Source organism: Fusarium venenatum, assembly GCF_020744135.1.
Source record: "Fusarium venenatum strain MPI-CAGE-CH-0201 chromosome Unknown EDB82scaffold_1, whole genome shotgun sequence".
NCBI lineage: Eukaryota > Fungi > Ascomycota > Sordariomycetes > Hypocreales > Nectriaceae > Fusarium > Fusarium venenatum.
In genome coordinates, this window is record NW_027072129.1 from 11,610,136 (window position 1) to 11,633,829 (window position 23,694).

Consider the following 23,694-nt stretch of genomic DNA (forward strand, 5'->3'; position numbering starts at 1 on the left):
AGCTAGAGGTAGCTACTATTAGTTATGCATTATGTACATTTATTACGTACGCGTTTTGGCTTCAGAAGCCAAAAGATTTAGTCTCTACGACGGACGTCATTGCTGCACGAGAACTTACCAAGGAAGACATAGCCAAGTTGAACTATCTTGCGACGGTTGGTTTCTTCACAGGTTTGTTCCAACGATACAGTTTCCCACCGATCATGACACATGTCCCGAATGACGCAAGCAATGGAGAGTCAAGTTTTGGATTGATTGACAATGGGTTGCTGTGAGCCTTTTATATCAGAAGATATTGGATTTATCATAGGCGCTGTTGTTTTTGGCTCTTTTCATCTGATCGCCTGGAACATTCAGTTTCCTACAGTAACGGAGCAAATGCTCTGGAGGATTTCAAGCTTGATAACAACTGTCATCGTACCCATCTGGTATATTATATTGGTACCTCGCGAGTTGACGGACCTACAATGAACGAAATGCATGAAGTAGATCAGGAGAAGATGAAAGCGATAGTGGAATACGTGGTCCGAGGATATACCATTACGGTCTACTTGATATATGGACTTTGTCGGGTTTTCATCATGGTTGAGTGCTTCAGAGGATTGTTCTACTCACCTCCCGAGGTCTTCAAAGCGACTTTGACAGAAGTGTTACCTCGTTTCTCCTAGCAGTAAAGAAAGTAGTTTTTTACTTTTAATATACTTCTTGTTGGTTTATTATATAGGGAGACATAATAAGTTTACAATGTATAGTTCAAGACAAGTGTGGTATATTAATAATCTAGCCTATCCCCTTCACGTTCACAATGTGATCATACCGAGAATTTAAACCATGTGTCTTTTTACACAGTGCTAACTCTAGCCTATTTAACTCTACCTCTTATAATGGCGAGGAACAGTATGATTTTGTCTCTTTTTCTTCCCCTTCATACAAGACGCTTTTATTCTTCGCTTGTGTTGATAAAGCAACATTTAACGCCGGGTTCCCTAGGAAGAAGTTGACCAGTTTTAGACATACTGTTATCTTCTCATACAATAGAAAACCAGATCAAGAAACATAGTAAATGCTTGTCAACTGAGAACAGTCTATCTGAGCTATGTCTCTGCTGTTCTATGGCATGCAGGTAATCCTTTGCTTATGTCGCCGCATATTACAGTTTTGATAGAGAATTTGCCTTGGTTAGTTGCTGCCCGGTAGCAACATGTTCACGAAGCTCTGTGTCAATTGTAACGCTGACTTCAATAAGTTCTTCGTCATCAAACGGCCTTCCAACAACCTGAATAGTGCTTGGCTGGTTGACGAAAAGGTTTGGGTCGTCTGCAGAGCATGTAAATTAGACCACGTTATTGAAAGCAGGGGTCGCAAAACATACACATTTCGTGGTTCGTCTTGTCATACGGGTTTGACGTCAAAGGCTTGTAGGATGTGCTTGGTGGATCACGCTCCGGACTGATCTTGAAGTTGGCAACAGGAACAACAGTAGAGGGATAATCCAAAAGATTCCACATGCTAGTGTATCCCCACCATACGTTGAAACCATGTGGGATACCGGCTGAGGGGGAACATGGACAGATGAGTGCGTCCATGGGACGTCCGGTTGAGGTTATGTCCTTAGTCCTATCCCAGGCCTGAGTGAAGATTGTTTTGTAGGCTCTTGTCTGAAGGTTGAGCTAAAAGGTGGATGGGTACTTAGCATCCCTTCTCTTGGCAATTGTTATTTTCGTACCTTCAACACTTCAGTAGCTGCGAGTGCCCTCGCATGGAATACCTTCAACAGGTCGGCAAAGGCTGGGACTAGGGGCTCTCCAGATATGGCTACCTTTGCCAATGTATCTGCGGCACCGTCTTGGAAGATCAGATCGTACTAGTATCCTCATCAGTCTCTAAAGCACGAATTGTTGGTGTTGATAGACTCATACGTAACACTTGGCTAGCTCCCAGCAATCGACAGGCGGGCTAAAATCAACCACTATTATATATGAGCGCATTGAAACAGACATAAGTTTCATGGAGAGCACACCTTCAAAACCGGCGCTCAAGAGGACATTCTTGGTATGTTCAATGGCTCTAAGCACAGGAGGTTGTGGCATCACCACTCCGTCCCACTTCATAATACCAACTGCAAGCTTCTGAGGCAAAGAAACCTTTCTCCATGGAAGAGGAACTGAATTTGTATCATATCGATGTTGAGCTTGATGGGAGCCGATTATCTCGGTGAATAGCCGAACGTCGTCGATAGAGTAACAAACAGGTCCTGCAGAGTCCCTGACAGTCACCTGGCCCGTCATAGTGCCGGCCCAATTTCCTTTGGGGATACGCTGAGATGTCGGGCGAATAGCATAGAGACCACAGAAAGCGGCTGGTGCGCGGATGGAGCCGCCGATATCCGACGGAAGCGCAATAGGAGCTCCTCTCATCGCAACCAGCGCAGCGTCTCCTCCAGAGCTGCCGCCGGCACCTAGGAGGTTATTGAATGGATTCAATGTTCGACCCCATAGGTTGCTTGTAGTCTCTAGGATGAATCCCGTCTGGGGCATGGTAGTTCTGCAGAAGAAGACGGCACCCGCCGATCTCAGGGTTTCGACGATGTCGGAAGTGTGATCATATACTACACCCTTACCGGCGATGTAGCCTCGTGTCGTGACATGACCTTTAAGACCGTAAGTATCCTAGTGAGGGTTGTTAGGGAATGTCCGAGGGTATAATGTTACATATAAGTCCCAGTCGTACCTTGAGAGCAACAGGAATACCATGCAGAGGTCCAATAGGTTCACCACCGTTTTCAAACTTTCCGTCGAGTTCTTTAGCGCAATGGAGGCCTTCTTCATAGAACCAATCAGTAAGACAATTGACCTTTTTCAAGATTAGCATCCGGTCAGTAGTTGTTATACAAGACTATAATCACTAGTTGATGAGCGATGGCAGCCCTGGCAGCAAATGCCTCCAAGATTTCGGTCGCCTTCAACGTGCGAGACCTGATACGCTGTTGGAGTTCTGATACAGTGAGCTCCGTTATAGCGATCTGTCGTTTGCTTAAGACTCCGCAGGTGAGAGGAATGCGAGAAACATTAGATTGGCCGGAGTACTGCTTCGGGTCGATTCTCCATTGATCGGGTATCGCCCGCAGAAGTTCGGCCTGGGCCGCTACCGAGATATCTTTCCATGAAGAATTACCCATACTTGAAACCGTCACAAGTGTTGCCCAGATACGTTTATCAATGCTGGGAGAATCGAAAGACTGTCACGATGTGCGAGTATCGTTCGATTTTGCTAATCAGCCAGGCAGGGCACCCGTTTTATTTGCGACCTATCCTCCAAAGGTAAGCCGGAGTATAGTACAGCCCCCTCACTTGGCTTCCGAAATGCCAGATCATTCTATGGCTCGTGACGGGCTTGAACTGACTAGCAATGTACATATATACCGCTTATCGTAATGGAGTGAGTGCATCAGAAAAGACCCGATGTTTAACTTTTATCGGTCACTTTAATCCCGATTGATACCCCGCTGTTGGATAGGTTATCTGTATCCTCCGGTCCGGTGAGTCCCAAATTCCGTTCTCCATCTCCCCTCTTATCGGGAAGTAAAACTTGCCGGAATGCTAAAAGTCGCCGATGAGCTATCACGTAACATGTTAACTTCATGTCGAAGAATCACAGGCTAGTTTTAATTGGAACCATTACAAAGTAACCGTTACGCTTCTGCAGTTCCGGGGCTTTCAAGAAGCAATAAATTACAGTAGCGCTCCACGACTGATAGATCAATTTTCTCGTGGCGCAGGATCCCGTGCTAGTCGTGTGTCGTTTAATAAGACACCATCGTCGTACTTCACTATTATGAGTCGTCAAGTGCGGAGCATTTACTTGTTTGCCATGTTCATCAGCGGGAAGCTTCCCTTGAACTAAGTATCAGACCCTGGCTAATCATTGATCTTAATATCTTACATTAACTACTAACTATTATAGAGCCCTTGTTCAAATATACCTTCAACTATACCATGCACCTCAAGAGCTAACATTCAGAAAGCTTGCCCCCCAGTGTAAAAAGTCTTGGTATGTGACATCGTTCATTTCTTCAGAAAAGTCGAGGTAGTTATAACATAGCAGTTGGTCCAAGCGATCCAAGTCTTTCCTTCCACCACTCTGGGAGAAGACTCCGCCCAACATAGCTCTTAGTAAATCAAGACCTTGCCTACAGGTTTTGTTCCATTGAGACGTCCGGTCCGAGATAGATGCAGCTACTAGAGCCGAGACTGCAGCGTGACATGAGGTAAACTCAATGTACGACGATCGTGATAGGCTAGACTGGTCTTTAATCCGCTGACAAAGGTCAACTATAGCAAGAGCACTTTCGATACAGCTTGTGATTAGTTTACTTTTCGTGTCCGTTAATAGGCCAGTTCTCATGGTCTCTTCAATAGTCTTGTCGAGAATGAAGGGCCGTCCGATGAAGATATGAATGCTGTGGTAGCTCAGTGCAAGGTAAGCGTTGTGCCGGAACAGTGGTTTCTGTGGACAAAGGTCCCTGCCAAATATGTTATCGGGAAGGTTATCCCAGTATAGAAGCAGCTGATCCCGGGTATCAAGAACATGTTGAAGCTTCTCAACTTGTTGAATTGCTTCTAGGTTCAACAGTCCGTTCCTAAAATTCCATCAGAACATTACGATATTCAAGGGCCATAGCATCATTACATCGTATGCCAGACATGCTCCAACATGTTGGTTAAGATTACCATACTTTTCGTGTTTTGATGCGTATCGATACGTTTAGAAGACATGTCGACGTTGCCAAGCATGTCGAAATCTTGAACGGGCGGTCGTGTGGGAGCGAGGGACTTCCCATGGTAAACAGAGTTTCTCCTACGACGATATTAGAGAAGGCGGGTACCTATTAAACGGGCAGCTTACCTTTCTAAAATGAAGGCAGTGCACCATACCCTCCTCCGAACCTCTATTTCCCTTGCCGTAATTGATGTATTATCATCAGCTTCCAAACAGCAATCTGTAGCAATTCTGAGACCTATTGAGAAATAGGTAGCAGCAAGGTTACAATGCTCAAGAGGGAGAAGGTAGAAGCCCATCAAAAGTAACGCTTGAACGCTTTCCAAAGAACTGACTGCCAAAACATCCGGTACTAGTTTAGACGCTTGGCGGAAAAACATCAAAGCAAGCGCATCATCCAGCCAGATGTGATGTTCTTGCGTCGTTTCCTTTGGGGAGTGCTCTCCACCTTGGAGGTGCGAGAACTGAGCGCCAATGGCAAATACCATCAGAGCGGTGCAGACCCACGGAGCGTCCTGCGCATTTAATGTACAGGGTGCCTTATAAAACTGCTCAATGCTAGAACGAAACATGAGTTCATCAACGTAGAAGTAATTCATTTGACCAAACTCAAAGAATGTGCTGACCAGACTCGAAGCTGTGTTAAAAGTTGGAAACACGCATGCAGATTCAACAACAATCATGCCATGTGATAGAAGCTGCGAGGAGTTCGAATCCAGGGCAACATCATCAACCAGGCATGCCTGCTGTTTGCCAATGGTCTGGGTAATCTCGCTGAGTGAACCTGGATGTAGATTGTCGAATTTATTGAACAACAGCCGGAGGAAATGTGAATGGGAGAGGCTCTTGGTATCTTCGGGGGTCAGTCAGTATTCTATCGTTCAGGTCAGAGTGTCCTTCAGACTCACTGGCCGAGGGTTGTAATTGGATTTGCCCGCCTGGGCTATCCAAAAGTCGGACTGCCAACTCCGCAATCGAGTTTTGCTCAGGGTGCTCTTGATCGTGAGATGACACATCTTTATGTATCGGCAGACTAACAATAAACTCTTCCAGGTTCTCCTTGGTAAGATGATCAAGTCCAGTGTAATGTCGCACTATGTTTTCTAACGCATGGATCCTCTCCACATTCAGAAAGTCGGTATCTGTCTCAAGCAGCTCTGGGAGATCCTCCATGGCGTGTCTTTCATGATGGTGCAGTTTACGTGGCCGTCCAAGGGGCTTTCCAGCGTACTTAAAACTACACTCAAGACCATGATTTTGGCATCTCGCACAAGGCGTGGTTCCATCGCAACGCTCTTTTCGGCGTCGGCATCGGTCGCATCTGCGTACACCCATGTATCAGTCGGACGGTTCCCCATACTCACTCCAGCGACTTACGCCTTATTGGTTCTTTTGGGACGTGAAGAACTCATTGATTTTTATAGCCGGGATGTGGATGAGATTGGGCGATGCAGCTTACCTGTGAAGCTCTATTATACTTGGAACAACAAATACTACGGGGCTCTGACATTAAAATGTAGGTTGTAAAATGGATTGGAGGTGCATGTGGAGAAAGCGCTCATTTTGTTCAGTTAGCCGGTTAATCACCGGACCAACGAAGACACACGATATGTAACCTCGTGGGTAAGAGGATGTTAGTCAAGGAAGATTGACTAAGTTTGGTGACAAGGATCATTCTCCGTCCCCACCTAGACACTTCGTTCCCGCCTTATCTTTCTTACTACTTGCGTCTGAGCATATTTCAGTTTAAGCCACCCGCATGCGGAATATGTCCTTCACTGTCTCGGTGGACACTTCCGTAACCCCCAAGCAAAAATCCGAGCTCGCAGTATTCATCTTACAGGTAGTCTAGAGTGTTTATTGGAAACTACTTTGTAATACATCGTAAATAGAGTAGTTCTAACTAGTATCGTTGCATTTTGGCAGTTTGAGAGCGAGATCGATACGGAGGAAACTGCCCATAAGGAGATTTTAAAAAATGCTTGTATAATCCAATTTCACATAAAGAGCGCATCATTTCTTGACATAATTCATTCCCAAGTTTCACAGTTTCGACAGAGATCCAACTGTAAGAGTGCCTGTTTTCTGAATCAGGTACTCTTCAATGGCCACGTCTTTACCTGCCTCCTTGCCATACCCTGACTCCTTGATACCACCGAATGGAGACTCTGCCCCGGATGCATTGCCTGTACTCAAATTCAGTATGATATACGTAAACAACATAATAAGGCAGGAGACAATAGTACCAGTATTCATGCCGATCATCCCAGCCTCGAGACTCTCAAGCAATCTCCACGTGCGGTCAGTATCCCTTGTGAAAAAGTAAGACGCAAGACCCATAGACGTGTCATTAGCTTCTTTAACCACTTCTTTCTCTGTCTCGAATTTGTATAAGCCCAGAAGCGGTCCGAAGATTTCTTCATTTGTAGTCAACATGGATGCTGTCATATCCGAGATAATAGTTGGCTCGAAGAAGTAGCCGTTTAGACCGATGGGAGATGAGCCTCCACAAAGAACCTTGCCTCCCTTAGCGACTGCATCGGCCACATGCCTGTTGAGTTTCTCAACGGCTCGAGATGTCGTTAGTGCTCCCATGGTAGTGTCAGAATTGGCGCCATGACCAACGCGGAGCTTCTGAGTGGTCTCGAGAATCTTCTGCGCAAACTGGTCATACACACCACTCTGCACATAAACACGATTCGCATGGGTGCATGCTTGACCAGCCGTGCGCCACTTTAAGATCATAAGTGCAGCAACAGCTTGATCCAGGTCTCCGTCGTTGAAGATAATAAAAGGGCAGTTGCCTCCGAGTTCCATGGTGACCTTCTTTAGCCCATCGGAACAGTGTCTTGCAATAATGCGACCGACAGCAGTGCTGCCCGTGAAGGTTACCTTACGGACAAGGGAGTGTTTGCAAAGCGCCTCGCTAACCGAAGGAGTATGTATATTGTCGGTGGTGATAACGTTAAAAACGCCTGGGGGGAAATCTGCTTTCAAAGCTAGATCGGCAAGGGCCATAACGCTCAAAGGCGTCTCAGGAGACGGTTTGACAATCATTGAACAGCCTGCCGCTAGAGCAGCAGCAACCTTGCGGATAATCATGGCCACTGGGAAATTCCACGGTACAAGGGCAACGCTGACGCCGATGGGCTGTTTGATGACAAAGGTACGGCGATCAGAAACGGCTGGGATCGCGATAGAACCTCGGATACGTTCTGCTTCGCCAGCGAACCACCAAGCAAAGCCCAGGGCATAATCGACTTCGCCGCGAGCCTCGTTCAACGGCTTGCCTGTCTCGTATGTGACCAGCTTGGCGATGTCTTCTCGTGCATTGGCGATGAGCCGATACCACTCGAGGAGTTTCTTGGCACGTTCACGAGGATTGACATGTCGATACTTGAGAAACGCTTCGTGGGATGTGGCGACATACGGTTCAACATCTTCGACTTTGTTGATAGGGCAAGTCGCAAAGACTGTGCGACTGCCAGGATCTAGATAAGGCAGCGAGAGTTAGCATTCTGTCATTCTACATGGGAAAACGCCAGTGGAAAAGAAAGGAATTCTTACCCTCCACGTCAAAAGTCTCGCGGGACCTTGAAGAAACCCACTCCCCATTGAGTAAGGAGCTCTCGTGGAAAATAGACGGGTCGTCCAACTGCATTAGTGTAAGCTACGGATCATCCGGTAATATCAAAGTAATGGACGTTGTTGTTGCCATACATGGAATGGTAGCGTCTTGGGCATGATGATCGATAAATGAACCCTAAGCTTTGGCAAAGGTGTTGTTCACAAAATGCTGTGTGGACAGGACTTAGATTTTGACTTGGAGATGGATACCTATGGTTCTTGCTCTGGAAGGGCGCATATCGTCAATTAATGAATGTGAATTCAACACTTGCGACACCGGGAATATCAGACAAACTACATCAATTTTACATAATGATGCACTGACTAACAAGATGACATCCGAATTATGTTCCGATAACCCGGCAAGACATGAATTAGCCAGGATCCGGTATCATTACAACAGATAGTTGAGTGGAATACGCGCCGGTTGCGCTGACCGGTCCATCTTTTCCGGTGCTGGCTCGGGTTGCCTTTAGAGGTTCGATCAGCATTTACGCGATGCGCATGATGAGTCGAGAATTTCAATTAGCGTTTTGTCTTGGCTGAGCTTTACCTTTGGAGGGAGGAGGGGAAGGACTTATATCCTCCAAAGGTAAGGTCGCGGTGAGTTATTCCGGTCCCGGCGCTGAGGCATCGGGGAGATAAATCAGGTTTGGGGCAAAAATTACCCGATGGACGCGTTGACGTGTCTCAAACCGGCCCGGCCCTTGTCATCTCTTTTGTTTCAACTGGAACTAACAGCGAAGTCTCTTTGCTTGATACATGTTGCCCAGCTGTTTGCTTTGATTGTATAAATCTCTTGTCTTGGATCGTTTAATTCAACTTCATCATTCAGTAATTTCCCAGTTTCTCGACAAGCATTACTTCTCAAGAAAACAACTGCAAACACGTCTGCCATAGCGACAATGGCTGCTGCATCACTGCATCCCTTTGATCCTCTGAGGCCCGATGAGATCTCAAGGGTAGGTCAACTACCAATCTCCCATGCACATGCTAATGGTCTGTTCAGGCTTCAAGGATCGTCCGCCCCCACTTTGGTGGTCAAGACCCCAACTTTCGCGTCATCACTCTTCTTGAGCCAGCCAAAAAGCAGATGATTCCTTACCTTGAGAAGGAACATCACAAGCAGCCTACAGGGCATGTCCCCACTCGTTATGCCCGAGTCGAAGCTTCTATCAAGGGAGACGCTGGCGAGAATGAACTCTTTGAGCTTATCGTCGACCTTGACGATGATAAGGTCGCCCAGAAGCAGCATGTCAAGGGAAAACATTCATACATCGATTCCAATTACATGAAGGAGGTCGAGGCTGCGTGCCTGGCCAATGAAAAGGTGCAAGCTGAGATTCGCACTCTTGACCTCCCAGCTGGAGCTACTGTTGTTGTTGAGCCTTGGGCATATGCGACCGATGGCATGAATGACATGACCGAACGAGTCACAATGGTAGGCCCCAATATCTTCTGCATCTTATCAATGCTGATAGTGATCAGTGCTGGTTCTACCTCCGATTGCTGGAAAACCCCGACGCCAACTACTACGCCTATCCCCTCGACGTCTGTGCTGAAGTCTCCGAGGCTCTCGAGGTTACAAAGGTTTATCGTCTTCCCACCATGCCCCACGAGAGGATCAATACCGAGCAGAAACCCTTTGATCGCCGAAGAATTCATTCAACTGCTGCAAGCGAATATCACCCCGATTTGAGGCCAAGCCCTCGCACAACCACTAAGCCATACCAAGTTGTTCAACCGGATGGCCCGTCATTCTATATCCAAGGCAACCATCTTAAGTGGGAGAAGTGGGATCTCCAGGTGGGTTTCAACTATCGAGAGGGTCTTACCTTGCACGATATTCGATATGATGGCCGCAGTCTCTTCTACCGCCTCTCTCTGGCTGAGATGTTTGTCCCTTATGGCGACCCGCGTGCTCCCTACCCTCGCAAGGCTGCCTTTGATCTTGGAAATGATGGTGCCGGTATCAACGCAAATAATCTCCAGCTTGGATGTGATTGTCTAGGTACTATCAAGTACTTCAGTGCCTATCACAACACACCATCTGGAGAACCAATGGAGCTACCAAATGTCGTCTGTTGTCACGAGCAGGATGATGGTATCCTGTGGAAGCACATGAACTTCCGCACTAATACTCCTGTTGTGACTCGTTCTCGCATCCTTGTTCTTCAGACTATCATCACTGTTAGCAACTATGAGTACATATTTGCATGGCACTTCTGTCAAGATGCCTCCATCTTCTACGAAGTTCGTGCTACGGGAATTCTATCTACTGTACCAGCTTCTATCGATCACAAGGGGAAATATCCGTATGGAACCATTGTGGCACCTGGTGTCTTAGCGCCTTACCACCAGCATCTTTTTAGTCTCCGTATCGATCCTGCGATTGATGGCCACGCTAATTCACTCGTGGTCGAGGAGTCTCAGCCTCTTCCCATCAACGATCCATCTGTTCACAATCCCTTCGGCGTCGGTTACATTACCGAGAATAAGTTCATTGAGGAAGAGGGTGGCTTTGACCTTGACCATACAAAGGCTCGGACCTTCAAATTCGTCAATGAGAACAAGACCAACCCCATCACAGGTACACCTGTCGGGTTCAAACTTTTGCCAGCCTACAGCCAGATGTTGCTGTCACACCCTGACTCATTCCACGCAAAGCGCTCTGAGTTTGCTGAGCATGCTGTTTGGGTTACGCGCCACGAGGATAATGACCATTTCCCTGCAGGAAAGTATACAATGCAATCCTCTGGTGGTGATGGCCTGGCCTCGGTTATCGCGAAGCGCCGCACCACGGGTACGGCTCAGTCTGTCAGGAACCAAGACATCGTCATTTGGCACACATTCGGCTCGACCCATAACCCGTGCATTGAGGATTGGCCCGTGATGCCCAATGAGAAGATGATGGTCGGTTTGAAGCCTGTGAACTTTTTCTCTGGCAATCCTGGCTTGGATGTGGCCCCATCTACGCAAGAAAAGAACAAGAGTGTTCTGTATACTGGTGGGGACGAGAAGGCTTCGTCATGCTGCAACTCGAGACTGTAGAACAGTATAGATGGGATGCAGAGGATGAAATATTTGAGCATATACTTGTAAGAATACTAAAATAAAAGGAAAAACTTTCTCGTTATCTGCTGCAAAGTCTTTTTCGGAAGTGTTGGTTGTTCAGAAGCACAGATTGTTTTCTTTATCTTTTCGAGTTAAAATATTAATTTATAAAGGCTGGTATCGTCAGTTTTGGCATCTTCTCAACCTTGAGTCTTTTCCCCTTTAAAGTGATGATACGATGGACAGTATATCTCCGGTAGATCAAATAGCTATTTAGTTCCACCCAAGTCGACCACATTCATTCAAGGCTCATTGTTCTGTGGAAAGTGTTATTACTTCCAGACATGGTGGTTCTTATTTTACCAAGATTCTATTGACTTTAATTAATATCTAGCACATCCGAATACTGCCTATAAAATGCGAACCCAATCTGCGATAGATGTGCTAGAGGAATAGCTTGTAAAATAGATTCATTTTCACATCTGGCGACGCGTGGATTAAGTAGAGCTTTCTTCCAGATATGTGGCCTAAATTCAGGCCAGATTGGGAGTAATAATCGCGAGAACTGGTGGGCAATTATTTCAACAATGCCTGAATTTACACATGACGCTATCGAGCCTTGTTTGATACTGACATTCGCCAAAATCCACAAACTCTTCGGTCCGGGTTGACTATCTTCTTTCTGGTTGAAAGGCAGTCATTCCTGGCTCGATTATATGCTGTTTTAGTGCTCACAAAAGTTCCACTCGACATTCTTCATCTTTTCATACGATCTGATTTCATTCGCCGATCGTTCCTGCATGAGTTCCTTTCGAAACTCCCTAGCTTTCTCCTCATCAAACGGCAGGGCTCCGTTCGGTTTCAACTCTTCAGGCCACCAATCCTTCTGCTGCGGCGGCACATTTGCCGTAGAAATCACGGGAATCGCAGGGTCCACGAGAAACAAGGCTAGAATCTTTCTGTGGCCAGGCTTTTTTGGATCAGCCAGCTTGAAAGAATTGACGTGGTGCTGAAATACATTCGGGAAGAATAAAGCCCGCTTCTCTCGTGTGAGGACACTTCCGATGCTCTGGATCCGAGAACCTCCACCAGGCCATTCAATTGCAAAGACACGTTGGATGGTCTTCCAATCGTACTGTTCATACGATAGGAGTCCTTCGTCCAGCTCGTCTGCATTGGCCATAGTGCGGAAGTCAATGTAGCTGTCAGTGATGTTCTCATTGTCGTAGTAAAACAGAGCTGTAGAACAAATATGCTCGTTGAGTTGGCCCTCGGTATGCCACGAGCCACCTGGATAGGTTGGATTCTCTGGGGTGAGATGGATATTGGCCAGCTTTACGATAACTTGCAGTCTTTTGGGTCCCGGTTCGGGGAAGATCTCGTGCGCCGGCTTGACATCCTCAGCACGGAACTTCGATTGGGGCTCGGGGCTGGGCTCTGGCGCGATGACAGGATGGGTTTTGGAGAACCAGCGTAGGTCTCGACGTTTGACTTCCTTCTCAGAAACGTGGTTCGGGTCGCGCTCTTGCTCTTCCTCGTCCTCGTACTCATCTTCCGTTTGGCTATCAGGCATGTCTCTATCCTCGCTGCTGTCATAATCTTCCGACTCATATTCACTGTCTGATTGATCCGTCTTCTTCACAGAACGTCGGAGCGTAGCTTTGAGAGTTCTTTTCGGTTCCCGCCAGTGTCGAGGTTTTTCACGATTTGTGTCGTCATCCGAGTCCGAAATCTCCGAGTTACTGTAATTATTGCCGTACTCACGCCTGCGAGGCTCGTCATCGCGTGTCGGTCGAGCCAGAGGTGTGCAGGTATGGTCAGAGTTCGCGCAAGTACGCTTGCTTCTGCATCTTCTCCTAGCCTGTTCGATCTTCAGGCGCTGCATAGGGAACTCCTCTAGCCAGCGATAGACAATGTCCCATGCTGGCAAAGCCTTTTCGATCAACTTCTCGATGACGGGATAGAGAGACGCGCTCTTCACTGGATGAAGGTTGTTGATGTAACTTTCGATCTTAACACATCCGTTCTCGACCGAGACGTCGCAGGGCAACCATTGGAAATTCGTAGATGTGCAATGCCAAAGCTCGCCCCTGATGGACCTGTCTGTGGGTTTCTCAACAACAAGACCCTGGCCGCAATCATTGAGGGCTTCCGCGAGTCCAATGCGTCTCCCAAGGAGAACACGAGATTTGCCATACACCAGTGGATACATAGATGGGTGGACTAAGTTGAGGACCTTTCCATTACTGCCGGGATGCCAGTCTTTGGCTTCATCAGGGATATCTTCGAGAGCTTTGACACCAGTTTTGAGTGAGTGCCATAAGTCGTCAGGGATCAGATGATCAGACTTTACGATGGCAGCAGTGTAGTCGTAAACAGGAAGAAGCTTCGTCTTCTTGTAAATCCCTGCCTTGAACTTTATCTCTTCGATGCACTAGAAAGAAAGTGAATTAGCTTATGCAGTGCGCTTAGGCGTGTGATATACGTACTGCATCAGCCATAGCAGGAGTGAAATCCCCATACTTGAGGTATCGGCCCCAGTCGAATTCCAATGCCTCAGCTTTCCATCTACTCGCAATTGTCTCGTCATTCACCTTGATCCACCACTCTGGCTTGTTAGTAATTTCCTCAATGAACCGAAGCATGCAAAGTTCGCGATTGGTGAGAGTAGCAGCTTGGAAGTCCGAGTCTCTACCCAGAAGGGTAGGGAAATGGTCGTTATTGCCTGGCATGTAGTTGACAGGAAGGCCGAAGCCAGGAAGTTTGATGATCTCCATGTCTCTTCTCCTTTTGTAAGAAATATATTGGAAATTGTTGTAGTGAGATTGAATTGCATTAGAGCTGTTTCTGTAAGATGCTGAAGTGCCGGTGAGCCTTTAAATTAAAATGTTTCACGGAAACCTCCGCCGTCAAACGTTCCGTCTTGTACGCTAGTAAAGCAGGGATCAATTTAGAGGCCAGTCTAGTTGAAACTCTATGTCGAAAATCACGGTACGGCTTTTACCCTATATGGAAATGACCGACTGCCTAGCTTTCAGCTGAAGAAAACCTTGACAAATTCTTTAGGCAAACAGGCAGCCAACATCCACTTGGTCTAATGAATATTCGTATTACCTTCCATAAGTGTTAAGTGTCTACAGACCCATTCAAAGCATGTGCCGTGTTAGACACGTCACCTTCCAGATTAGCATTGCGTTGGAACATTTCTTGATTCAGCATGAGTCAAATTGAGATTTGAAGCATTAGCTTAACATATATTTCCCCAATTTAATTGTCGAATGAAGCAATATCAGGAATTCTGTATATCAAAGTGACAGAAAATACATAACTTCCATACTATATCAAGTTGAAGTGATCCATGCAGAGTTGGGCATTCTCACCAAAGCTGGACGTAGGTTCCAAAGCGCCTCCACTTGGACATCGAGTAGTAAGCGTCCAGCTGATTGATCTCTTCAACGCTAAGATGGCGTCTTCCTGTCCTCAAATCGGCAGTAGCAAGATCACGCCACGGCGTGCGCATGATTATCTTATACCCGACTGTAAAACCCACGATGATAAGAATGCCGATGATGTACTGGAAGAAGTTGTTGGGAGTAAAGCCTCCACCGCCCTGGGAAGACAAAGTCAGCTATCACAGCCAGGTAATACACTTGGAATGATATAGGACGTACCAGAGGCTTGATTCCGATGGCAAAGCAACTAACAGTAAGTAACACACAAATGGCGAGGAGCCAGGTAGGAGCCAGCGGCCAGCCAACAGACTTCCAAGCGTATGGCTCTCTAAAAAGAGGGTCGTTCTGTAGCTTGAGCGCACGATGGAATCGGAAGGATGTGAACGCGATGATGATCCACATACAAAAGAACGAGGCACTTGTAATGGAGATAAGCCAAGTGAAGGCTGTACGTCCGCCAGCTATATACATGGTCAGTTGATCAGTCCATAAATGGAGAGCATAATGCTGATAGTGACGTACCCGCCAAGTTGATGTATGTGAGTATGACGCCTACTCCGCATGTGATAGCAAGGGCCCAACGTGGACGACCTTGGCTATCGACCTTGGCAATAAACTCAGGTACCAGCTTCTGATGTGCCATAGTGCGGAGCACACGCGAAGACAAGTAGACAGCCTCGGCAGAGATTGCCAAGATACCTACAATCATTCCAGCATTCAGAATGTCCGAGATGACGGCAATCCCAGAGTCAAGTGTGGCAATGACAAAGGGAGAGGCGGTAACGCCTGATCCACCAAGCAGTCGCTCGTCGTCAGAACGGACAAGCAGAGTGATGAACATCACACTCAGCATATACACAATTCCTACACGGTACGGAACAAGCTTGGTAGCGTGACCCAAAGCGTGTCTTGGGCTTTTGGCTTCTCCGCCCATGATACCAATGAAGACCTGATCACCGACAGCCCAGGTGGCTAGTAATGCTGCATTTGCAAAGCCCTGAATATTGCAAGTTAGAAGAAGACAATGACATAAGGTAGTCCGCATCTAAAACTTACCGAGAAGCCATTCTTGAACGCATTCAAGTCTGTCCAAGTACTACCCGAGTGGACAAAACCATTGGGTCCGGCACCACAGACAAGAGCAAGGGATAGAAATATGATTATAAGAAACAAGAATATCTTGATAAGCGAAGTGACGTACTCAAACCAAGCAAAGATCGTGTTGGGAAGAAGGAATATGACGAAGGTTGCGGCTAGGAAAATGGTATCTGGTAATTCATCTCGTTAGCTTACAAAATCGAAGTTGATTTCCATAAGGCAGTCTCTTACAAACAGCGGCTGGTGGAATAGCACCATCTGCCCAGAAATTTATGAGGATATCACAAAATACGGCCTCGGCCGCAATAATAGCAGTCCAACCTGGATAAATCTAGAGTCAGCACGTGGTCCTCTTATGTTACAGTTCACACTAGATTCCTCACCTAGCCACTCCGCAAATCCGGCACCGAAGGCCAAAGCTGGGTCGACCCAACGTCCAGCATAGTCGATGAAGTTACCAGAGGTTGGGAAGGCAATAGTCATCTCGGAAAGAGTCTGTAGGACAGCCCAAACACAGGAGCATACCAGGGCGTATGCGATAATCATGTTTCCAGGGCCGCCACCAGCAAGAGCGCTACCTGTTCCGATGAACACACCACTTCCGATGTTCGAACCGAGGGAGATAATCTGAAAACACGTCCGTTAGCAAGTGTGGAATCTGCATGGGCAAGCGAATTGCATACGTGTACTTGACGAGGGGTGAAAGATCTATGGAACTGTCCATTGCGATCATCGTTGAGCTCGGACGATTCTGCCTCGTGGTGACTTCCAGGTTGCTCAAGAGGAGACCCATCGCCTGGTAGCTTCTCACGATCACTCTTGTAATCCATTGTGTCGTGGCATACAAAGTGGGAGAGCTTGCAATGGAACTGGGGCGTTAAAAGGCCTTGGACATATAGATAAAGAGATTGATTGGGATTGAATAGTGTGAATGAGGATAAAGAAAGGATTCACTGATTGCACGGATAACGCGACGTATTTGAACTACGCAACGTCGATCTGAACCCCAAGGGTCATGGTCCAGCTCAGTTCCCCGCAAGAAGCGATGATTGACTGCAGATGGCATGGGTCGAGACACAATCGCGTGGTAAACACCTGCTAGTCTGTTGGAAAACACTGGCCAAACCTGTCTATACATGATTAGACCCAGTAAATAAAGTATATCAGGTCCACCTGCTTTCGTTCAACCTCTAAGATCTCGATATGACTGGCTTGGCATAAACCGAACAGGCACACAAAAAGACTACGCCTCAGCTAGCGCCGCCATAGTGCTATCACTGTCGGCAGACGTTCCTTTGGTATCTGCAACGATGCCGAGCCGCTACGGGAAGGGTTCCGATGGCCTTATCAAGGCGCGCGATTGTTATCAAATATGTGAGAGCGCCGAAAGATAGCTAGACTTATCAGGTTTTCAGCAACTTGCCGGGCCAACAGTGTCATTGCATTCTGCATTCAACATACACAATGTGGGATTAAGAACATTCGTCCAAGAATAGTAAGTGACACCGTGGCAGTAAACAACCTCTCCTTTTACATTCTGCTTAATGTTATGGGTCGATTACCCCAGATATTAAGATCGATACTCCAGAGCTAAAATCTGGGGAAGTCTATCCCGGGGGTGGAGTTTCCCCATAATGCAAGTTTAAATTACCTTTAGAAGGTCTAGCCGGTGAGTTCTCATTACGTACAAAAGTACAAGCATAATGCTTGAAGCCTTAGTATTTGTCCAGTGACCCGTAGCTAAGTGTAAGCTCTTCTAATATTGGCTGAGGGATAAGGCGGCTTGCAAAAGGATATCCAATAGTGGGGATTCCCCTATCATGACTAACCTAACTACTGATCCGCTAGTGAGTGAGTGGCTCAATAGGAGAGCGGATGGGATCCATCCCGTATGGACTCGACGCTTGAGTCAATTGTGGCAAAATGTTGGTTGTGGCTCATGACTGACATCACGTCATGAGCGGTGAGAAAAAGATTGCGAACCCACTTTGCTATCGTGGCGTAGGACTGACAAGCCAGCGCGATTGTTCACCACAACGCGCTTTTAGATTTTTGGGATCGATGTGTTCAGAAGATTGAGTGTATAGCTAGTATCAGACTGACGGTAAATCATCGCTTAAGAATAAATTCTATAGCTTGGTGGTCTTTCCAATCGTCTAAACGTTTTGTAGCTCTGCTTTAGTTGCCGGCATGTCTCAATTGTCTCAATCCCATTTCGAGGCATTCATTGCCAGTGTTAACATTTGAACAATTAAGAAAGCCAGTTCTGAACATAACACCATACACATCTATATATACCCTCTGTTTTTAGAGATAGATGTTTTAGCTGCAGTAGTATCGGGGGTTAATGTCGAGACTGAAGTAAGTTCTATCTGTTACTGAGTTTCTCCCTACATTGAAATTCTACCTACTCCGATAACACATCCTTCTAAATAACCAGAGTGAGCTTCTTACGAGGAGCCAGTTTATCTTCTAATCATAACTCTATATCCCCCGGTGTAGTTAACGTTGATAGACCATCTAAGCTCAGGCTGCTATAACGGCATAGCTATTGGTATGAGGAGACCACGGCAGAGATATCTTACCCTGTACTTATTAGCCCAACAAATCGTCCTTACATACTGGAGTTACCCGCTGTCAACCCCTCCTCGTTCCCACACCCCACGCCCAGCGAGCCTCGGCTAAGGAGGAAATAAAACTTCTGACGTTAGATGCTCAAATTCGCCCTATCAGCGTCCGACGTCTTACTTTCCCCGAGGCTCGGTTAATTTCTTAGCGCAACAAAGGCCAACCAAGTACGGGGTACTTAGCCTTTCCTTGTCTCTTTCTTCCATCATTAATCTTGTCCTATACACCAAGAAAGACACATATTCTCCCAAGCTCCATCTACAGAAAAGTCAATCATCATGTCAGGTCCCGGTGTTGGTTTTGAGTACCCGCCCGTCGAGGTCAAGTGGCTGCAGCGCGACGTCCTACTATTCGCCAACACTATCGGCGCTACCGTTGATGAGTTACACTTCCTTTACGTACCTCACCACTCTCTGGTATTACTAAGCTCCTACTGACAAACAATAGGAGTTCGACCCCAATTTTGCCGTCTTCCCTACCTACCCCGTCATTCTTCGTAAGTCCCGTCACTTGTGCATATAATTCCAATGATTAACCCTTCACAGCTTTCAAGAAGGACTCCCAGGAAGTAGTCGACTATTACAAGGCCAGCAAAGCCGTTCAGATCCCTGGTATCCCCAAGCTCGACTACACGCGTGTTGTCGATGGCCAGCGAAAGATAGAATTCCTCAAGGCCCTCCCAACCACCTCGGCCGGCCGCAAATTTGAAATCCGTCAAAAGGTCATTGGTGTCTACGACAAGGGCCGTCCCGGAACTGTCCTCGAGACCGAGACCAACCTGGTAGACGTCGAGAAGGGCGAGGTGTACACCCGCGTCATTAGTAGTGGCTTCTTCATCGGCCAGGGCAACTGGGGCGGTCCCAAGGGTCCCGCCACTAAGAACTACCCCCCGCCAGAAGGCAAGGCTCCTGACGCTACGATTGAGGTTCAGACCACGGCCGAGTCAGCGCTTCTATATAGGTTAAACGGTGATTACAACCCGCTGCATGCTGACCCTGCGCCCGGGCAGAAGATGGGTTTCGGAGGGACGATTATGCACGGGTTATATTCGTGGAATTCAACGGCTCATGCACTGTTGAAAGAGCTGGGTGGTGGAGATCCTGCCAACATCAAAGAGTATCAAGCAAGGTTTGCTAGTCCTGTGAGGCCGGGCGACAAGTTAGTTACGCATGCGTGGGTTACGGGAGAGAAGCAAGGCGAATGGTCTGAGGTAAGGTTTGTCACACAGGTTGCTGGGGGTAAGGTTGTTTTAAGTAATGGATTGGCTTTGATGAAGGTTACTAGCCAGGGAAAGAGCAAGCTGTAGTCAGAAAAGCTTACTCCAAGCTATATGCAAAGAGATTTACTTACGGTCGGAATGTGGGAGCGAGAAGGTGTTATATTAATATGTAAACCAAATTGACATTGTGAGATTTCAGGGAAGTAGACTAGCTAATTTAAAATACCTATCGGCACCGTCAACCCGAATATGCTCCATGCTTATTGGTGGAAATTGCGAATTTGATCTAAACAAGGCATGGCTATACGCAAGCTCAAACCTTGGTCGTTTCAAAAACCCTGCCATCAGCAGACAGAATCCAGATTGAAATTGTCTCTATTGCTTCGGGTTAGTAAGTGACAAGATTAAAGTATGAAAATACTAAAACAAGACTACAGTTGGTTATGTTCATTTATATCAAACTCTCATTTGCTGCGATAGGGGAAGATTGATCCGTGCTGGCTTAGCCGAGGAAAAGAAGCTGGCTACTTAAAAACAACTATAGCCCTAGTCCTACATTATAGGCCTCTTATTCCTGTATCAATTCAGTACCATTTTCTAGTTCTGTTCATTCTTTCATTCATCGCTTATTAACCAACTATGCGTCATTCATTTATTCCGATTCTAATGGCCATCGGTGCCGCGGTTCAAGCTGCTGCGCAGCTCAACGGCAAGGTTGGACCATTGACAACTCGTCAGGCCAAGGCTGCGATCAAGACTTGCAATATCACCGATTACGGTGCCAAGGCGAATGCTAAGACCGATAACAGCGCGGCTATTCAAAAAGCCTGGGATGATTGCAAAACCACTGGTGGAGAAGTTGTCATCCCGGCAGGCGACTATGGTCTTGGCACTTGGTTAACCCTTTCTTCCAAAACTCCAATGAGCTTTCGCCTTGATGGAATCATTTACCGCATTGGGTAAGTCTTCAAAGAATAGTGCGGCGAGTCTTTACTAACGCCTAAAGAACCGGTGACGGTAACATGTTCATGTTTAAGCACTTGGAGGACTTTGAGTTTTACAGCAGTACCTCCAAGGGTGCGATTCAAGGATATGGATATGAGTTTCACAAGAGTCAGTACAGTGTACTCAATCGAGTTGCAAAGCAGAAATACTGAAAAGTGTAACAGATAATAAATACGGCCCTCGTATCCTCCGCTTCTTCGATGTCAAGAGGTTCTCTATGCACGACGTGGCCCTGGTTGACTGTAAGTATTCTTCCCCGTGATCAAATTATAATATTAAGACCTCCATGTAGCTCCGGCCTTCCACTTTTCTTTAGACACTTGCTCTGATGGAGAGGTGTACAACACAGTTATCCACGGAGGCGCACGAGGTGGTCTTGACGGTATTGACGTCTGGGGATCCAATATTCACATCCACGACGTCGAAGTCAGCAACAAAGACGAGTGTGTCACTGTCAAGAATCCTTCTGATCATTTGCTGATTGAGAATATCTTCTGCAATTGGTCAGGCGGTTGCGCTATGGGCTCGCTTGCAACAGATACCAACATCCATGACATCGAGTACAAGAATGTATACACCCAAAGATCTAACCAGATGTATATGTTCAAGTCTTACGGCGGAAGCGGTACCGTCTCCAACATCGCTCTCAAGAATTTCAGGGGCCATTCTAATGCATACACTCTCAACGTCGATGCTGAGTGGAGCTCTATGAAGCCCGTCGCCGGTGATGGTATTCTTTACAGCAATATGAGCTTCTCAGGGTGGTCTGGGAGTTGTACCGATGGTCGTCAGAGAGGTCCTATTAAATTCAACTGCCCTGCTGATGTCCCTTGCGTTGACCTGCAGGTCGATGACTTTACAGTTGGTAGTAGCAAGGGCACTGTGGTTCAGCACGTTTGCAAGAATGCTTATGGGTCCGGAGTTTGTCTGAAGGAAGGCGATGGTGGTGCTTATACAGCAACTCAGACTGTTAACAACCCCAGTTTCGCAACTCAAACAATGGACGGGGAGCTCACTGTCGGTCTTGGCCTTACTGCATCCATTGCTATCCCTACGATTCGATCTTCCTTTTTCCCTGGTACACCTGTCATGAACGCACTCATGGGTAACTCTAAAAAGGAGGGCTAAGCAAAATCTGCACGGAAGAAAGTCAAGGTTCACGTATTTGAAGAGCATTTGTCTCCAAACTGACCAAGGCGATTTAGCTCAGAATATTTCAATATTGACCATGAATAAACTATACACTAACTTCCTAGTAGGCTAGAATGTACAGCTTGTATTTCAGTATCTTGACCAATTAAATATAATTGCGAGGATAGAGAGTATAATCGACCGAGACCACCCTAGTAGAGCGACATGGTTGGAAAACGCGTTCCAGATTGCTTACGACACTCGTTAATCAAGCTCAAATGGCTCAGCAAGGTCTTTGTTGCGGCCGACATCTTGTCTCTTTTAATGCAAGGCTCGTGAGTCTAAAATTTTCTACCTTTCTAGTGGCGGCTATAGTGAGGATTGGTATTAATGCCGATTACAATGACATAGGAGCAGGTCAACTTGCCAATGTCGAAAACTCCAAGTCACAGAAAATCGGAGAGTATATGGTTATCACCGGCATCATGGTACAGCTTGTTGCGTGTAGACTTTTTTTGATAGTTACCACAACTTTCCATCGCCGCATGGTTTGCCGTCCTTCGGTCGCTTCCGAGACAATATCATTGCCATGGAAGCAGTTCCTGTCAGTGCTCTACGCCGTTTTAGTTCTTATCCTCGTGCGATGCATCTTCCGCGCCGTCGAATATTTACAAGGGCAGGATGGCTATCTCATCACCCACGAAATTTGGCTATACATTTTCGATGCCCTTCTGATGTTCGGTGTCATGATAATTCTGAACGTTTACCATCCCAGCAGGATAATCACTGGCAAAGACCGGAGACATAAAGACTTCACATTGTCAAACATGCTAAACCAGGACTGTTCTTAGTCAAGGATACAATGTAATTTGGTAATGGGAGCTTTGGCCTATGGAGCTGACCACACTCTCAACTTCTTTTTATCGATTTTACCCTTTTTCTTTACTTTTTATTTTTATTTTTCTATCCTTTCCTTATTCTTTCTGTCTTTTTATTTTATTTTCTTTCTTCTTGATTTATTTCCTTTGTAAACAAAACAGCAATGTGTTGAGAAACAGCTCATTACAGTTATAAATGGCATAGCATCGCCAATATTTGTTAAAATTTTCATTTGGCTTATAATTTAATAATAATCTATCCCTCATTTCATCAGGATGGCCTTCCGCAATGCGTTGATATAAATCGCTCCGTGGCAAGAAAGACGTGACACTGAGATAAGTCAAGGACATGCACAGTATTAATGTAGACTTCCACCCTGCCTTACCAATCGCCTGTATGTAGCTTACTCAATACCCATTGACAAATGAAATAAGCAATTTCACAGCAGTCTCGATTTTCTCACTGCATCCATCCACTCTTTACTCGAGCCTAGTATTGGACACACGCATTACTACTTGTGTGGCTCTAGTACTTTCTTTTTTAACGACAGAAACGAAAGAAATGTGTTTACTGCTCAGACCGGTATTGACTTGGGATTGATAGAGAACGTATTTCATACTCTGTCGGACAGTGTGGTAATCCCAAAAGAATTGACGGTCATGGCTGACACACCTCAGCTCATATGCTAGGGGGCTATTTTTCATTAACAAAGCTTGAACTGGAAGCCTAGCTCTCAAGTCTACTGCATGCCATTTATTTCACGTTTTATGGCAATGCCTCAGAGAACCACAACACCTCAGTCAACCCTCGGTGCTAAATAAC

At 46.5% G+C, this 23,694-nt stretch overlaps 8 protein-coding genes across 8 annotated transcripts; 3 read left to right on the forward strand and 5 right to left on the reverse strand.

Moving 5' to 3' along the window:
• Positions 1-1,150: 1,150 nt before the first annotated feature.
• Positions 1,151-3,178, reverse strand: EDB82DRAFT_454782 (amidase signature domain-containing protein; the record flags this gene model as incomplete). The annotated part of the gene is made up of 7 exons (XM_065607837.1): positions 1,151-1,317; positions 1,373-1,670; positions 1,727-1,864; positions 1,920-1,969; positions 2,021-2,669; positions 2,731-2,853; positions 2,906-3,178. 7 exons carry the CDS (start codon positions 3,176-3,178, stop codon positions 1,151-1,153), a joined length of 1,698 nt encoding a protein of 565 aa, XP_065466096.1.
• Positions 3,179-3,912: 734 nt separating this feature from the next.
• On the reverse strand, positions 3,913-6,304 carry EDB82DRAFT_454785 (fungal-specific transcription factor domain-containing protein). The gene is made up of 5 exons (XM_065607838.1): positions 6,157-6,304; positions 5,688-6,100; positions 4,906-5,632; positions 4,690-4,857; positions 3,913-4,639 (listed from the first exon to the last, which is right to left on the reverse strand). The coding sequence occupies exons 1-5, from the start codon at positions 6,189-6,191 to the stop codon at positions 4,003-4,005; spliced, it is 1,980 nt and encodes a 659-aa protein (XP_065466097.1). The 5' UTR covers positions 6,192-6,304; the 3' UTR covers positions 3,913-4,002.
• A 270-nt stretch (positions 6,305-6,574) lies between these two features.
• On the reverse strand, positions 6,575-8,941 carry EDB82DRAFT_493896 (succinate-semialdehyde dehydrogenase). Its single transcript, XM_025728666.2, has 5 exons — positions 8,736-8,941; positions 8,500-8,673; positions 8,347-8,434; positions 7,026-8,270; positions 6,575-6,965 (listed from the first exon to the last, which is right to left on the reverse strand). Exons 2-5 carry the CDS (start codon positions 8,521-8,523, stop codon positions 6,823-6,825), a joined length of 1,500 nt encoding a protein of 499 aa, XP_025587341.2. The 5' UTR covers positions 8,524-8,673; positions 8,736-8,941; the 3' UTR covers positions 6,575-6,822.
• A 149-nt stretch (positions 8,942-9,090) lies between these two features.
• On the forward strand, positions 9,091-11,769 carry EDB82DRAFT_565762 (copper amine oxidase). Its single transcript, XM_025728555.2, has 3 exons — positions 9,091-9,368; positions 9,416-9,847; positions 9,895-11,769. Exons 1-3 carry the CDS (start codon positions 9,312-9,314, stop codon positions 11,455-11,457), a joined length of 2,052 nt encoding a protein of 683 aa, XP_025587340.2. The 5' UTR covers positions 9,091-9,311; the 3' UTR covers positions 11,458-11,769.
• A 53-nt stretch (positions 11,770-11,822) lies between these two features.
• EDB82DRAFT_573324 (uncharacterized protein) lies at positions 11,823-14,276 on the reverse strand. Its single transcript, XM_025728444.2, has 2 exons — positions 13,950-14,276; positions 11,823-13,894 (listed from the first exon to the last, which is right to left on the reverse strand). Exons 1-2 carry the CDS (start codon positions 14,235-14,237, stop codon positions 12,185-12,187), a joined length of 1,998 nt encoding a protein of 665 aa, XP_025587339.2. The 5' UTR covers positions 14,238-14,276; the 3' UTR covers positions 11,823-12,184.
• A 308-nt stretch (positions 14,277-14,584) lies between these two features.
• EDB82DRAFT_438954 (amino acid permease/ SLC12A domain-containing protein) lies at positions 14,585-16,927 on the reverse strand. Its single transcript, XM_025728333.2, has 7 exons — positions 16,694-16,927; positions 16,394-16,637; positions 16,242-16,331; positions 15,969-16,180; positions 15,435-15,909; positions 15,132-15,373; positions 14,585-15,070 (listed from the first exon to the last, which is right to left on the reverse strand). Exons 1-7 carry the CDS (start codon positions 16,838-16,840, stop codon positions 14,837-14,839), a joined length of 1,644 nt encoding a protein of 547 aa, XP_025587338.1. The 5' UTR covers positions 16,841-16,927; the 3' UTR covers positions 14,585-14,836.
• Positions 16,928-18,599: 1,672 nt separating this feature from the next.
• EDB82DRAFT_493904 (HotDog domain-containing protein) lies at positions 18,600-20,099 on the forward strand. The gene is made up of 3 exons (XM_025728221.2): positions 18,600-19,036; positions 19,086-19,134; positions 19,184-20,099. Exons 1-3 carry the CDS (start codon positions 18,917-18,919, stop codon positions 19,942-19,944), a joined length of 930 nt encoding a protein of 309 aa, XP_025587337.1. The 5' UTR covers positions 18,600-18,916; the 3' UTR covers positions 19,945-20,099.
• Positions 20,100-20,496: 397 nt separating this feature from the next.
• Positions 20,497-21,990, forward strand: EDB82DRAFT_421428 (pectin lyase fold/virulence factor; the record flags this gene model as incomplete). The annotated part of the gene is made up of 4 exons (XM_025728110.1): positions 20,497-20,816; positions 20,864-20,970; positions 21,027-21,104; positions 21,155-21,990. The coding sequence occupies 4 exons, from the start codon at positions 20,497-20,499 to the stop codon at positions 21,988-21,990; spliced, it is 1,341 nt and encodes a 446-aa protein (XP_025587336.1).
• Between the last annotated feature and the right edge of the window lie 1,704 nt (positions 21,991-23,694).

Coding starts and splice junctions, on each gene's coding strand:
- EDB82DRAFT_454785 (XM_065607838.1), bottom strand. CDS start 6,191: ATGAGTTCTTCACGTCCCAAAAGAACCAATAAGGC. Junction 4,858..4,905: donor ACTGCCTTCATTTTAGAAAG/GTAAGCTGCCCG, acceptor ATATCGTCGTAG/GAGAAACTCTGTTTACCATG. Junction 4,640..4,689: donor GAGCATGTCTGGCATACGAT/GTAATGATGCTA, acceptor ATGGAATTTTAG/GAACGGACTGTTGAACCTAG.
- EDB82DRAFT_493896 (XM_025728666.2), bottom strand. CDS start 8,523: ATGCCCAAGACGCTACCATTCCAT. Junction 8,271..8,346: donor CGAGACTTTTGACGTGGAGG/GTAAGAATTCCT, acceptor TGCCTTATCTAG/ATCCTGGCAGTCGCACAGTC. Junction 6,966..7,025: donor GATGATCGGCATGAATACTG/GTACTATTGTCT, acceptor ATTTGAGTACAG/GCAATGCATCCGGGGCAGAG.
- EDB82DRAFT_565762 (XM_025728555.2), top strand. CDS start 9,312: ATGGCTGCTGCATCACTGCATCCCTTTGATCCTCTGAGGCCCGATGAG. Junction 9,369..9,415: donor GGCCCGATGAGATCTCAAGG/GTAGGTCAACTA, acceptor TGGTCTGTTCAG/GCTTCAAGGATCGTCCGCCC. Junction 9,848..9,894: donor TGACCGAACGAGTCACAATG/GTAGGCCCCAAT, acceptor GATAGTGATCAG/TGCTGGTTCTACCTCCGATT.
- EDB82DRAFT_573324 (XM_025728444.2), bottom strand. CDS start 14,237: ATGGAGATCATCAAACTTCCTGGCTTCGGCCTTCCTGTCAACTACATG. Junction 13,895..13,949: donor CTCCTGCTATGGCTGATGCA/GTACGTATATCA, acceptor CTTTCTTTCTAG/TGCATCGAAGAGATAAAGTT.
- EDB82DRAFT_438954 (XM_025728333.2), bottom strand. CDS start 16,840: ATGGATTACAAGAGTGATCGTGAGAAGCTACCAGGCGATGGGTCTCCT. Junction 16,332..16,393: donor CGGATTTGCGGAGTGGCTAG/GTGAGGAATCTA, acceptor AGATTTATCCAG/GTTGGACTGCTATTATTGCG. Junction 15,374..15,434: donor CACATACATCAACTTGGCGG/GTACGTCACTAT, acceptor CCATGTATATAG/CTGGCGGACGTACAGCCTTC.
- EDB82DRAFT_493904 (XM_025728221.2), top strand. CDS start 18,917: ATGTCAGGTCCCGGTGTTGGTTTTGAGTACCCGCCCGTCGAGGTCAAG. Junction 19,037..19,085: donor ATGAGTTACACTTCCTTTAC/GTACCTCACCAC, acceptor GACAAACAATAG/GAGTTCGACCCCAATTTTGC. Junction 19,135..19,183: donor TACCTACCCCGTCATTCTTC/GTAAGTCCCGTC, acceptor AACCCTTCACAG/CTTTCAAGAAGGACTCCCAG.